General features: G+C 34.4%; 1 protein-coding gene across 1 annotated transcript in view; it reads right to left on the reverse strand.

Annotated features, from left to right (window-relative positions):
* The window catches only part of KMT2E (lysine methyltransferase 2E (inactive)), a 70,458-nt gene that overhangs the window by 24,693 nt on the left and 30,484 nt on the right, over positions 1-15,281 (reverse strand). Inside the window, exons 5-11 of the mRNA XM_065883745.1 lie at positions 13,673-13,731; positions 12,601-12,773; positions 8,336-8,374; positions 3,713-3,943; positions 3,464-3,594; positions 2,013-2,130; positions 906-1,015 (exon numbers count right to left, since the gene is read on the reverse strand). Coding sequence (XP_065739817.1) covers positions 906-1,015; positions 2,013-2,130; positions 3,464-3,594; positions 3,713-3,943; positions 8,336-8,374; positions 12,601-12,773; positions 13,673-13,731 — 861 coding nt within the window. The remainder of the gene's footprint in view (positions 1-905; positions 1,016-2,012; positions 2,131-3,463; positions 3,595-3,712; positions 3,944-8,335; positions 8,375-12,600; positions 12,774-13,672; positions 13,732-15,281) is intronic.

Raw genomic sequence — 15,281 nt, forward strand, 5'->3', positions numbered from 1 at the left:
TTAAAATATACAAAACTACTCCATACTAGTTAGGGACATCTACAGACATAGTAAAAATGTTAAACTCATAAAAATGTTAAACTCACCAAATTAAAGATGGCAGTTATCTCTGGTAAAAGACAGAGGATAGACGCAATCGGGCTGCTAAACATATGGGCCTTTAATGGATAATGTTTTGCTTCTTAATTTGGAAATGAGGCACATGGACTTTTTTTTTTTTTTTGGCCACGCGGTTCGTAGGATCTCAGTTCACTGACCACGGATTGAACTCAGGCCACTTAAGTGAAAGCACGGAGTCCTAACCATCAGGGAACTCCCTACATGGACTTTTGTATTACTATTTTTTACAGTAAAATTTTTAAAATTTAAATTGCAGTTTCTCTACTCAGAATTAACTTTTCTTAGTGTTAATCAACTCTTCTTTAGTGTTTCAGAACAACAGGTCTCAGAGTTTCCTCGTACGATCGCCAACAAACCCTTTCAATTTATACTGCAAAGAAACTTTGGCACAATTTCCTTTCTTCTGAGGGGCAATAAGTGAAATTATCCATTTCTACTGATTAACCAAATTAATTGAATGAGTAAAACTCTACACTCTACCTAAAATACAAGAAAGAAAAGAAGGAAAATATTCTCACATAAACAAGGTCAGTATTGCTCAATTAGGATTACTAATTATTATACTATGAGCATTACATTACAATAATAAGAAAAGTTTGGAAGAGCAAAGCAACCATGCTGTAATGGAAGCTGATATCAGAATGCTTGTTTCCAAGTATTTTTAATTGCCTAATGGTAAATAAAAATAGAAAGCTAAAGAAGTAATGACAATACCTACATTTTTATAAGGACATTAAGGAATTATTTCAAAACAACAGGTATCATATTTACAGACTTGAACTTACCAATTCCCATAGTCAAAATCAAAGGCAATAGTAATTTCAGTTCCCTTTGGAATACTTTGTACAGAATAAATGTAAAGATGTATGGTTCCATCCTCAATTTCATGCCTCACCTGTTAGTTAAAAGAATAATTTTGTATTTCCATAAATATATGTCTCTATAAATTATTTTCTACCTTTAGAAGCATCTCATCTTGCAATTTTGAAAACTATTCTTTTCAAAGTAATTCACAAATACAACATGGAAAATATGCCATTAATTACAAGACTTGTACCTAAATCAGTGGTTATCAACTGGGAAGGAGGTACACATCTATGCAAGTTTGATGCAGGCTCTAGGAGCATCGAAAAGAAAATAACTCTATTTCATCAATTCTATGGTGCATATTTTTTCCCCTTTTAAAATCTGTAAAATTGGGAGTTTTACAAGTGATGGCATCTTTGATTTAATGAAACGCATTAATGGTACAGTTTATAAATATATAGTTAAAGTACAGTTTAACACTATACTTTTCTGTGATATACACTGTTCTAGGTACTCTACATGTATTAACTCCTTTAGTCCACATAACATCTTTTTACAGATAAAACTGAAGCACAGACAAGGTTACAAAGCTAGTAAGTCAAAAAGAAGACATGAATCTGTAAGTCTTGCTTCAAAACCTACACTTAACTGTAACATTATATAACTAGAAAACATTTATTTTGGTATGTGAAAAACAAAACCAGAAATATTATTTTATACACTACTTCTAAAACATAATTTACTATAGCACATATAAAATCTACTTTAGTTTTCAGCTTCGTCATCTACCTTGATCAAATCAGAGCATATATTTGACTCATAAATAGAGCTTCCAGAATAAACAGAGAAGTCCAGTATTTTCTCTTACAAGTAACATCACAATTTCTTCAATGCTCAAAGTAATCTGAGACCTCACAGCCAGTTATCACCTAAATTTTCGTAATGGAAAGATGTTGGGCAGTATAAAATGCATCAACAACTAAAAACTGTTGGTCTGTTTTAGGCCACCAGACTTTTTTGTGCTTAATACTCAGATTCCACACACTCCCTACCCCTGCCTCCCCAAAGGATTTCTATAAGCTTACCTCTGCATTCGGTGTACAGGAACGCCTAATGAACCGAGCTTCATTCCCAAAAGTCCTTGCATCAACACACATTTCTAGACCATGAAATTTAGAATAGAATAAAACAAAAGGGTATGGTCTACAAAAAAAGAAATGCATTAGAAACTATTAACATTTTGAATTTAAGAAATTTCTAAAAGACTCATAGTAAGTAGGGAGGCCAAGATTTGAATATACGCAGTCTGATACCAGAACCCATTCTTAACCACTAGGCTAATTCATGCTAATAAGATTTTTACCTGCTCATATAACCTTACCTAAACCAAAGACAATTAATTCAGGTGGGAATTCAAATTTACAAAGAATGATAAAAAGGGAGTGACTACTGCCTTTACATAAGGATTCATAATGAGATGCCATTAAAGTTCCTATCAGTGCATTTACGTGTTTGATTTACAGCACTGTTTCAGATCAAATCTGCTATATGAAAGGGAAAGATTCTTGTATATCTTTCATAACTTAAGTAACTCAGTTATAAACAATACGAAATATTTTAAATAATTATAGCATATAGGCTGAGAATGTTATTTCCCTAGAGATGCAAACATATTTCTAGACCTCAGGGAAGCGATGGCTATCACAAGATCACATCAATTCCCACCCCCAAAATCACAAATGATAGAAGAGGGCTCCAAAGTCCTTCCAGTACCAAGAAAGTCGGAGTTCAAAGTGATGACAATAATGTAAGACCAAATCTAACATCCTCTGATAAAAGAAGGACGTGGTCACCAGTGGTCTTTGCAGGTTCTAGCAATTATAAGGAATTAGGAAAGGTCCTAGATGGAAAGGGTTCCTTATAATCTCAGGTAATCAAACTTTTTCATTAATGTCCACCTATATTGCTACAGTTTATCTTTGAAGTAGATTGTTTTAGGAGTGTCAGCACGATAGAGATGGGTAAGAGACTAAGGAATAGGGACTTCCCTGGTGGCGCAGTGGTTAAGAAGCCACCTGCCAATGCAGGGGACACGGGTTTGATCCCTAGTCCAGGAAGATCCCACATGCCGCGGAGCAACTAAGCCCATGTGCCACAACTGAGCCTGTGCTCTAGAGCCCGTGAGCCACAACTACTGAGCCCATGAGCCACAACTACTGAAGCCCGCGTGCCTAGAGCCCGTGCTCTGCAACAAGAGAAGCCACCGCAATGAGGCGCCCGCACACAGCAACAAAGAGTAGTCCCCGCTCGCCACAACTAGAGAAAACCCACACATAGCAATGAAGACCCAACGCAAGCAAAAATAAATTAATTAATTTTAAAAGAGACTAAGGAATATATCTGCATCTACAGTTTTAAATATTAAAATAATCCCTTAGAAAACAAAATACACATAAACAATAGCTTTGTGCTTAAAATAGCCAAAAATTCAATACTTAATTACAGAAAACTAACATGGAGAAATAAATGAATATACCTCTTAAAGAAATATCCATTTGCTTCAAACTGTTCTCTTAACATAAACTTCCCTCTGTATTCAATGATAAGTGCATCAGGAGGCAAATCTTTTGCAGATTTCAGAATTTTCTTATTTTTTTGTATATGGCTCTACAATCAGAGAAAAGTTGAGATTAACTAAAACCAGACTGCTTTCAGTCTAAGTACTTAAGATATACAGTAGAAAAAGGTTTTTGTTTTATCATCTCTTGGCAAATGATATATTTACCTCTACAGGAGGTTTGAAGATCAAATTATTGGTATTCAAATCTGATTTATTTATCTCTTTTTTGTCATTTCCGTTGCCCAGTCTCAGAGCTATTCTTTGTGCCTCCCTCTGAACACCCTCACTATATTGGTTATTATTTGCCTCTTCGTATCGATCCATCCATGCTTTAATTTTTGTCTCCCATCCAAAATTTGAACCATCAGACGAAGGATCAATCTCTGGAGCTGAGCCCTAAAATCATAGCAAACTAAGCATTAATATCTGGATTTTAAGTATTTACACACACACACACACACACACACACACACACACACACAATATGACAATCTATATAAAAGAATACAATATAAACCAGAAATAATGATAGGCTTTCTAAGTTGGTCCTAGTAGGAAAAAGAAAAAAAAAAAGACCATAAGTGAGCAGCTTAATACATTTTTATACTGATGCCAGACACACGAGTTGGAAAACTGAAGGAAGCAGAGTTAAGTTGAATAGCAGAAGTTGAAGCTTCACTACTGTAGCCAAATGGAGGCTTTCAATAAAACTGAAAATACCCAAAACTTTGGAGTCACTGTCAGCTAACGGTTAAAAAAAGATAGCGTGTAATTTTTTTGAGACTGCCAATATCTACTCTGTACTCACAGTTCTATTTAACCAGAATAAATTTGCAATTATTATGTAAACTATACATACTACATATTAAGTATAAACTTATTTTCTGATATAATACTTCAACTTTTAACATGTTTTATAATAAAAATATACTTTGATATCTTAATTTTGTATAATTCCAAGATCTATAATCAACTGTCCACATGATAAATTCAACATGAGAATAAAATGTCTCACAAAATAAAGACCTTTAAGCTTAAGTGCTTGCTCCTCCTCATACCCCCTATTAAAAATCTGTAAGATAAGATTGCTAAGTGCCAAAATGCAGCAAGATGTTTTTTGATCCATCTTTTAGAGTAATGAAAATAAAAACAAAAATAAACAAATGGGACCTAATTAAACTTAAAAACTTTTGCACACCAAAGGAAACCAAGAACAAAACGAAAAGACAACCTACAGAATGGGAGAAAGTCTTTGCAAACAAGGTGACCAACAAGGGATTAACCTCCAGAGTATACAAACAGCTCATGCGGCTCAATATCAAAAAAACTAACAACCCAATCAAAAAATGGGCGGACGACCTAAATAGATGGACAAGAGGCACATGAAAAGATGCTCAACATCGCTAATTATTAGAGAAATGCAAATCAAAACTACAATGAGGTATCACCTCTCACCAATCAGAATGGCCATCATCAAAAATTCTACAAACAATAAATGCTGGAGAGGGTGTGGAGAAAAGGGAACCCTCTTGCACTGTTGGTGGGAATGTAAATTGGTACAGCCACTATGGAGAACAGTATGGAGGTTCCTTAAAAAACTGAAAATAGAGCTACCACACGATCCAGCAATCCTACTCCTGGGCATACGTCTGCAGAAAACCATAGTTCGAAAAGATACATGCACCCCATTGTTCACTGCAGCACTATATACAATAGCCAGGACATGGACAACCTAAATGTCCATCGATGGATGAATGGATAAAGAAGAGGTGGTACATACATACAATGGAATATTACTCAGCCATAGAAGGAACAAAATAATGCCATTTGCAGCAACATGGATGGATCTAGAGATTGTCAGACTGAGTGAAGTAAGTCAAAGAGAAAGACAAATGTCATACGATACCGCTTGTATGTGGAATCTAAAACAATGGTACAAATGAACTAATTTACAAAACAGAAATAGAGTCACAGATGCAGAAAACAAACTTATGGTTTGGTTACCAAGGGGGAAAGGGGGGAGGGATAAATTGGGACATTAGGATTGACGTATACACACTACTATATATAAAATAGATAACTAATAAGGACCTACTGTATAGCACAGGCAACTCTACTCAGTACTCTGTAATGACTTATATGGGAAAAGAATCTAAAAAAGAGTGGATATACGTATATGTATAACTGATTCACTTTGCTGTACAGCAGAAACTAACACAACATTGTAAATCAACAATACTCTAATAAAAATTTTTTTAAAAAAGAAAAAGAATGCTAAATGCCAAGCAGTGAAAAGTTACAACCTCTCAATAGGTTTTAGGAAACAAAAAGGGAATCCTTTTCTCATTGGAATGCAACTTAGAGAAAGGCATAATTACCACACATTTAAAAAGTTTATTAAAGCCTGGACTCCCTCAATTAATTATTTGCAGTCTTAGGACGAAAATCAATTAATGCAGATAACAAAAACATATATCTTATCCATAGCATAATTCAAATTTATAATGGATTTATTAACACAAGAAGTTTCAATTTAGTTGTTTGCAAATGCTGTTCATCAATTCTTCTACAGAACGGAACACCTTTATGAGAAGATAGATTATTTCTATACTGTGTACAACCTACCATAACTGTGAAATTTAAAAATCACATATAGATTTCATGAAAATTCTTATATATGCTGCTAGACATGTACATGTGTATGGTAACACTTACTAAAATTTACCATCAGTCTACCTTCCATATAGGTAACTAATCTTTATTACAAAAAGTATTCTTTTCTATAATGAAACAAACGATAGTAAGTTGCTCAACTATTTGATAGGGGTAGGTTTCTTTTACCAACTGATCTTTTACGGAATTATATATTCTACATTATAATGACCACTTGATAAAGAACAGATTTTTACAGAAATATGAAACATCACATATTTTGGGGCCTTTATTTATTTTTTTTTATTTTTCAGAATTTTCCATAGTGAATATGGCTTATATAATACAAAAATGTTTTTCAAATACTATATACAGACACAGAAGTTTACAATCACTTTTTTACTACCCCTATTTATTTGTTTATATATTGAGGTATAACTGATTTACAATATTACATTAGTTTCAGGTGGACAATGTAGTGATTCAAAATTTTTTATTGATCATACTTCATTTAAAGTGATTATAAAATATCGGCTATATTCCCTTTGCTTATTATTATTATCCTTGTAGCTTATTTATTCTATACATAGTAGTTTGTACCTCTTAAGCCCCTAACCCCATCTTGCCCTTGTCACACCTCTTCCCCCACTGGTAACTACTAGTTTGTTCTCTGTATCTGTGAGTCTGTTTCTATTCTACTTATTCATTTGTTTTATTGTTTAGATTCCACATATAAGTGATAATATACAGTATTTGTCTTTCTCCTATATGACACTACATATTAAGGTTTTCATCAGCTTTATTAAAGAAATCGTCTCAGTTTTTAATTTGTTTTCTTTTTTGCTCTCCCTCCCCCGCCAAATAAATCCTCTACTAACTTGGTTTCTCTTCAATACAGCTCTTCTATATCTCTTGAGCCTTTTTAATATGACAGAATTACTTATTAGAAATGTAATGATCTTAAAGACATATTCAAGTTAACGAAAAAATTTTCAAAGATGAACAAAGCATTTTTCAAATTTTAATTTGTCACTTCTTTACGTAATAAATGAAAATATCTCAGTTAAGTAAAAGATGCTCCTTCCTCATTAAGCCTGCTATTCAGATTAGATAAAATGGGAAAAAAGGAAAACCACTGGAGTATCAATAGTTCCAACAGCTTAATAAAAAACCCTTTTTCAGACCTCTTCATTCTGGTGTCAGAGAAAATCCCATAAATACAAGTTTAATATAGTAAATATAAAACCCCCAACTTTAACATATACAGAACATTTTATAAGACTTTGGACTTGCAGTATGCTGAGTGACACCATGTATTAACATTCTTAAGAAAAAGTTCCAAAACTATGCAAGAATAATCATTGGACAGCTGCTTAATGATCTGTTTTCCAGGAATGTGGAATAATTAATAATTATTACACTTTATACTATGGGGACAACACATGTATTCTAACATGCTTCCCACATCCTATTTTAATATCTGGCAACTTGAGATATTCATTCTCCTTTACTACCTAACCTAGAAAGTTAGAGTAACACTGTATAGTTGACCTCTGTGATCCAACAGAAACCTATCTTTTAAGGGGAGGCAGAGCTGGGGGGGGCTTGCTTCTCTCAGCAATCTTGGCATCTACAACATTGAGGATGTATTCTAATTAATTCAAGGCATAAGTGACTAGTTTGTACTTACACGGTGAATATATGGTGATTTTATAATATTTTATAACTACTGACAACTAAATCACTAGAATTCCAACTGTGCAAAAGAGCAAAATTTCAAATTCCAAATATTATTTTGCATTTCTATGTCTGAATACTAGTGGTACTGGAGACACGGAATATAATGATAAATGAAATTTTTTAATTTTAGTATTAGAAATTTTACTATTAGAAATTACTTATATATCTCCTTCTGTTTAATGTTTTAACAGTGTTAATAAACTCCAAGAGTGGTATATTAACCCTATTATAATTCTCTATTGTCCCACTTCTGGTAAAGATAATAAGCAATAAAATGACACATAATTTACTTTATGTAAGTAAAGTAAGCATAATTTACTTTATTATGAACAAGCAACCACTTAACCACTAGATATCTGACAACTGATAATAAGGGCTTAAATTTAATGTGTTTACCTTAACTCTTGATGATTTCCTAGATCCTTCACGAAAGGCCTGAAATAACATGGAATTCTGAGTTAGTTTTTTAAAAACTGGATATAATTAATATTTAAAAATGAGTTCACTCAAGCTTTTTATTGAAGCTTTTTATTGAAGTCGCATAAATAACACAAAATATGGTAATAACCAATACAGTCAGAACTAGGGGAATGTTGAAGTAAAGTCTTCTACTAGAACACTGTACTACTATTAAAAATAAATACAGACTATGTAATAACATGAAAATATGTATAAGATACAATGCTAAGAAAATTTCTGAATTTTCTGTGTGCTCAATATTACAATCATGGAAAAATATTTGATAAAAGTTGGAAGGTATTAAAAATATTGCAGTAGTTTTAAAGTCATGAGCCAAGTTTTGGGGTGGGTTAAAATAATTTCTAAGTTAACTAGCGAGTAATACTTGAGCACTTACTAGTAGGGACTCAAATTATAAGCACTATGGTGAAAAGAACTGTACTTACTCAGTAAATATTGAATGGGAGCTCTCTAATCTGCCAAGTCCTAAAGTGTTAGCTAAGACTTACTTCACCACTCCACTCCCCAAAGTGTACACTCTTATTTCGAGAGACTTACGAACACTAAACCTAGAGTAAGCAATATAGTTCCTAATTTATTTAGGTTCCAAATTTGTGTGCAGACTATACGTTGGAAGACAGCAAGTTTTATTAAAAAGAGGAGGAGGAGGAGGAGGAGGAGGAGAAGGAGAAGCAGCAGCAGCAGCAAAGAACCTTCACGTAAAACACAGAAAAAGAGCTAGGACTATGGAGAATAAATATGTTCAGACAGGTGGACAACTGAAAGAAATACAATTCTGGTACTAAAGAAATATGAAAGATGGCACGCAATAGGAAGAAATATGTCGCACTCAAAGAAAAACTAATATACCGCACTTGTTACCTACTGAAAATAGTTATGACGTAAGACTGGCTAAAAAAAATGTAAAAGTAGGTCATGAAAGCCTTATTTAAAAACTCACATTTTAAGATTCTGACTTAAATACCGTATGTTCTTCACTATGATGGAGGAATCCATGAAATACCTCTGAGCAGAGAAGGGATATAAAAACGATATTCACAGAACATGTCAGAACCAAATGCAGAACGGACTAAAGTAAAAAGAGGATAAAGTTGGAGAAATTAAAGAAGATATTACTGTACTAGAGGTAATAAGGGCGTAGACTGGGTTTATAGAAGCAAAAAGGAAGAAAAATAACAATATACTGAAGAGACATTCCCAAGGAAAAATCAATAGTGCTTTTGACAATAACTCTGAATGTCAAAGACTAAAGATGACTTAAAGATTTTTAAACCTGGATAATGGCTGTGCTGCTGAAACAAAAGAAGAATTTGAAGTATGATGAAAGAAGATGCAAGTTTGATTTACAGAGGAAACACTGAAAGAAAAATAGAACATTCATAAGTAAGTAATATGTGCTGACCATAGTTTTATGAAAAAATTAATATCAAGTTTGAAAAATTCTTTTCAAGTAAAATTAGAAAATTTTTAAAATTAAAAAAAATTAAAATCCTAATATATGGGTCACAATACACAATCCATGTCTTTAACAGTGTTAACGCTTCATGCCAAAGCCCTAAACTGCTAAAACACCAACCAACAATACCTTAATAGGGTTTTATGAGTATTTTTTAAATGTCATCTGTCCAGAATGTCTATTGTTAACTCCATTCACATTTTTAACAGTTAGCCATAACAACAGGCTGAATAAAAAGCAAAATTAGATATATCCTTCTGCTATATATTTTTAACTATATATTGCCCCCAAATAATAATAAAAACTTAACAGTAAAGCAAACTAAATCTTTTACGCCCAGTTCCTGGATTTTTTTTTCTAACACTTATCAAGTATTACTAACTTAACAAGAGAGAAAAAATTCTCTTTTTAAATATACAACAATATTCTGAAACAAATAAAATGTGCTCCAAGACAGAATTGATTCATTTTAAATAGCCAAAAGTCATTTCAGCCAGAGAAAATGCAAAATCTGTTTTATTAAAAAAGTAGATTTGTTAATCTAGATGACCTAAAAATAGAACTACACAAGGATAACGTTTCCAAGTAACTTTTATACAGTAAACAGAGAAGGCATAATTTGAAAGCAGTAGATGAAAAAATTAGGTCAATACCTAAACATGAGTTCCTAAATTGTAAAAAGCACTTAATAGACAATCACTTTCTCTGCATAAGTTACAATCTGAGATGAGGAAAATAACAATGAAATAAAGCAAAATGTGCTTAAGTGCTGTAATAATAGGTTCAAGTGCCATGATGAAATGCAAAGAAAGATCATCATAGCAAATTTCATCGAAAAAAGTACTGCTTTAGATGGGCCTCAAAGTAGAGTAGGAGTTTAAAAGATAAAGATGGAGAAGAGAATATTCTGAACAATGAAGGAACAGCTTAAGTAAAGATAACATATCAGAAATCAGAGGGAGAATTTGGTAATAGTTGTCCAGACTGAATAAAATACAGGAGAAGAATAGCAAAATTAGAGAGAGACACATATGTGAAGACTGCTAGAATCAAGACTTATTTTAAACAGGGAGGTGAAATTAGAAAATGAAAAAGATATTTAAAAGTACATGCTGCCGGACTTCCCTGGTGGCGCAGTGGTTAAGAATCCGACTGCTGGGCTTCCCTGGTGGCGCAGTGGTTTAGAGTCCGCCTGCCGATGCAGGGGACACAGGTTCGTGCCCCGGTCTGGGAAGATCCCACATGCCGCAGAGCGGCTGGGCCCGTGAGCCATGGCCGCTGAGCCTGCGCGTCCGGAGCCTGTGCTCCGCAACGGGAGAGGCCACAACAGTGAGAGGCCCTCGTACCGCAAAAAAAACAAAAACAAAAACAAAACAAAAAAAAGAATCCGACTGCCAATGCACAGGGACACCGGTTTGAGCCCTGGCCTGGGAAGATCCCACACGCCGCGGAGCAACTAAACCCGCGTGCCACGACTACTGAGCCTGCGCACCTAGAGCCCGTGCTCCACAACAAGAGAAGCCACCACAGTGAGAAGCCTGTGCACCGCAATGAAGAGTAGCCCCGCTCACCTCAACTAGAGAAAGCCTGTGCACAGCAACCAAGACCCAACGCAGCCCCCAAAATTAATTAAATGTAAAAAAAAAAAAAAAAAATACATGCTGCCTATTAAATAACCAAATAATATCATGAAGAATTACTCAAAAAAAAAATGATTTTATACCTACATATAATTTCACTCTTTAATAAATATATAGTCATTATGGAAAGTATCTTTTACCTTACATGACAAAAAACTTCATTAGCAATTATAACAAATTTATTAAAAAGTGGCTTATAAATAGTTTTCTGCCATCATATCCTGGTGATATATATATATATTTTTTGCAGTACGTGGGCCTCTCACTGTTGTGGCCTCTCCCGTTGCGGAGCACAAGCTCCGGACGCGCAGGCTCAGCGGCCACGGCTCATGGGCCCAGCTGCTCCGTGGCATGTGGGACCTTCCCGGACCGGGGCATGAACCCGCGTCCCCTGCATCGGCAGGCAGACTCCTAACCACTGCGCCACCAGGGAAGCCCCTCCTGGTGATATTTTTTTTTTTTTTTTTGCAGTACGCGGGCCTCTCACTGCCGTGGCCTCTCCCGCTGCGGAGCACAGGCTCCGGACGCGCAGGCCCAGCGGCCATGGCTCACGGGCCCAGCCGCTCCGCGGCATGTGGGATCCTCCCGGACCGGGGCACGAACCCGCGTCCCCTGCATCGGCAGGCGGACTCTCAATCACTGCGCCACCCGGGAAGCCCCCTGGTGATATTTTAATACAAAAATTTAAGTGAGAAAAATCTAGATCGTAAGAAATTCAAATGTGGAGTCTTATTAAAATGATTAAATATGATTCAGAGACAAACAGCTATAAACAACCATTCACAATCATTATATGCTCCTCTACCTCTTTATAAGCTATTAAAAATTTAGAACTGTTATTTGTTTTCTAAACCAACAACCTTCACTAAATCTTATTTTAGCTTTTGCATTTCTATGACTAGTCTCATCAGAGTGATGATTTAAAGCAGTTTGCAAACATTTTGCTCTACTCCATTTCAATCTTTAAAACACATTAAAAATTTTAAATGAGTTTGAGTAAGCTTAGATGCTGTTACCTTCTCTAGCTACTATCCATTACTTCTACCACTTCCTATCTATTCATCTTCAAAATAGGAAAAACTTACTTTTTTACATTTTGAAATGTTTTGTTCTTTCTCCCCACTTTTTTTCCTTCTTTTATCATTAACCTTGGAAACTCTTGAAGCAGTTAAAGTAATCGATGTCGGGGTATGCTGAAATGCAGTATATAATTCCACAGGAACCTCATCACCACTCTCAGTTGCACTGGTATCACCATCTTCAAAGGCAAAATAAAAATTACTGCACAAGTAATACTTCTACTTCAAACAATAAAACAGCATTCCACATGACAAACTACTTTCCCCCACCTTTCTGAAGAATAAACATTTTTTTTCACTTCCTCACTCAGTAAGACACATTTAAATGCAAACTGCAACTATATTTTTCGTATGTTAAACTAGAAAGGATACAAAATCTGACAACACACTCAGGTGGTGTGACTGTGGGAAACAGACACTTACAAACATAGCCAGTGGAAATTCAGAATTCTCTATGAAGGGGAATTTAGCTATATCTAGCAGGATTCTATATACACTTACCCTCTTCACCCAGCAGCCCCATTTCTAGGGATCTATCCACAGATAAAATGGGAAAAGTACAAAAAAACCCTTCTCCAAGAGGGTTTCATGACGTTACTATCTATAATAACAAAAACACTGGAAACACCCCAAATGTCCATCACACAGTTCAATAAACTATGGTTTTTCAAAAATAGTTGTATTGGTGGCAACATGTTTTATAAGCCAAAGTGAAAGTTTAGCATATGTTAAAACTTCGAATCCTGTTCCTAAAAATGAAATAAACACTATTGCACATGATCAACTAACGGATCACCATCTTTCAAAACAGCAAACATATTTTACATCTTTAAACCAACAGGTTACCTATGTGCAAGAAAATATGATTTTTATTTATTTTCCATATTTCCTAAAATAAATACATTACTGTTCTATAAAATCTGTAAAAAAGAGTATTTAAAACCTACACTTGAGATTGTAAATTATATATACAATCAACATTCATTAGCAAGCAGTTTACGTCTGACTAAAAAATATGCAGGCCACTTATTCTCTCAATCATACTAAAGTTGATTTAGTATAGATCCTTTTCACCCACCTGACATATTTTCCCTTTTCCGGCGTTGTAGTAGCACTGCCCTCTCTTTATCCAAACTCCTATATTAAAATATTAACATGATTATTTATAAACTTTCATAAATTTAGATGTAAAGCAGATCTGTTTTAAATGTGATAAACTTGATAATTTCTCTAATGTACTTATTGAAAAATGCACAGTATAAAATATATGTACATCAACTTGCCTTACAGTTTAGATTTGATCTAGCATAATTAGCAGTAGATGCCAGTTAAGTGACTCTGTTGTGTTAAGAAAATAATTTTTTACTTTGGAAACTAGTACTTTTTTTTTCCAAACTGAAAAAAGCAAAAAGTCTGGGGGGAAATGTTAGCGTCATTATTGCATTATTACTATTTGCCTAAATTATTTCCAATTTTGAAATAATAAACACTAAACATTTAAAAATTAAGCAAAATATTTCATTAACCTCCCCCAGCCTCCGCTCATGAAGTACATCAGCCATAGTAACTGTTTACTTGCCCCGCCTTCCGCCCCCAAAGCGTTTTCACTGTCTAAACTTATTAGTCTAAATGTCAAATAACTAGATATAGTTCTTACATGGGAGCTGAGATGGGAGAATAAGATCTTTAGACTGAAATACCTACTACTCAGTAATAAGACTTGCCTTAATATCTAGTAGGACATAAAACTATCCTAGCATCACTGATAATTCTAGTTATCACAGAACAATAAGCAGATATCACTCAAGTGACTGTCCTCCCTAATGGTCAGTTTTTAAGCAAGCTTTACTGAAAATCAGCAGATATTTACCCCATGATTAAAAAAAAGATTTTAACATGTTAAAAAAAACCTAACTATCTGGAAAAAGGCTAGTAACTATTATAAAGTGAAACAAAATCAAAGAAAAACCTCACTCATACAAGGATATGTCCACTCTCACCACTCTTATTCAACATAGTTTTGGAAGTCCTAGCCACGGCAATCAGAGAAGAAAATGAAAAGAAATCCAAACTGGAAAAGAAGAAGTAAAACTGTCACTGTTTGCAGATGACATGATACTATACATAGAAAATCCTAAAGATGCCATCAGAAAACTACTAGAGCTCATCTGGTAAAGTTGCAGGATACAAAATTAATGCACAGAAATCTCTTGCATTCCTATACACTAACAACGCAAGATCAGAAAGAGAAATTAAGGAAACACTCCCATTTACTGCAATGAAAAGAATAAAATACCTAGGAATAAACCTACCTAAGGAGGCAAAAGACCTGTACTCAGAAAACTATAAAGAACTCACTGAAGAAATCAAAGATGACACAGATGGGAGAAATATACCATGTTCTTGGATTGGAAGAATCAATATTGTGAAAATGACTATACTACCCAAAGCAATCTACAGATTCAGTGCAATCCCTCTCAAATTACCAATGGCATTCTTCACAAAATTAGAACAAAAAATTTTACAATTTGTATGGAAACACAAAAGACCCTGAATACCCAAAGCAATCTTGAGAAAGAAAAATGGAGCTGGAGGAATTAGACTCAACTTCAAACTATACAACAAAGCTACAGTAATCAAGACAGCATGGTACTAGCACAAAAACAGACATATAGATCAATGGAACA

The sequence above is a fragment of the Phocoena phocoena genome, chromosome 9, assembly GCF_963924675.1.
Source record: "Phocoena phocoena chromosome 9, mPhoPho1.1, whole genome shotgun sequence".
NCBI classification, from domain to species: domain Eukaryota; kingdom Metazoa; phylum Chordata; class Mammalia; order Artiodactyla; family Phocoenidae; genus Phocoena; species Phocoena phocoena.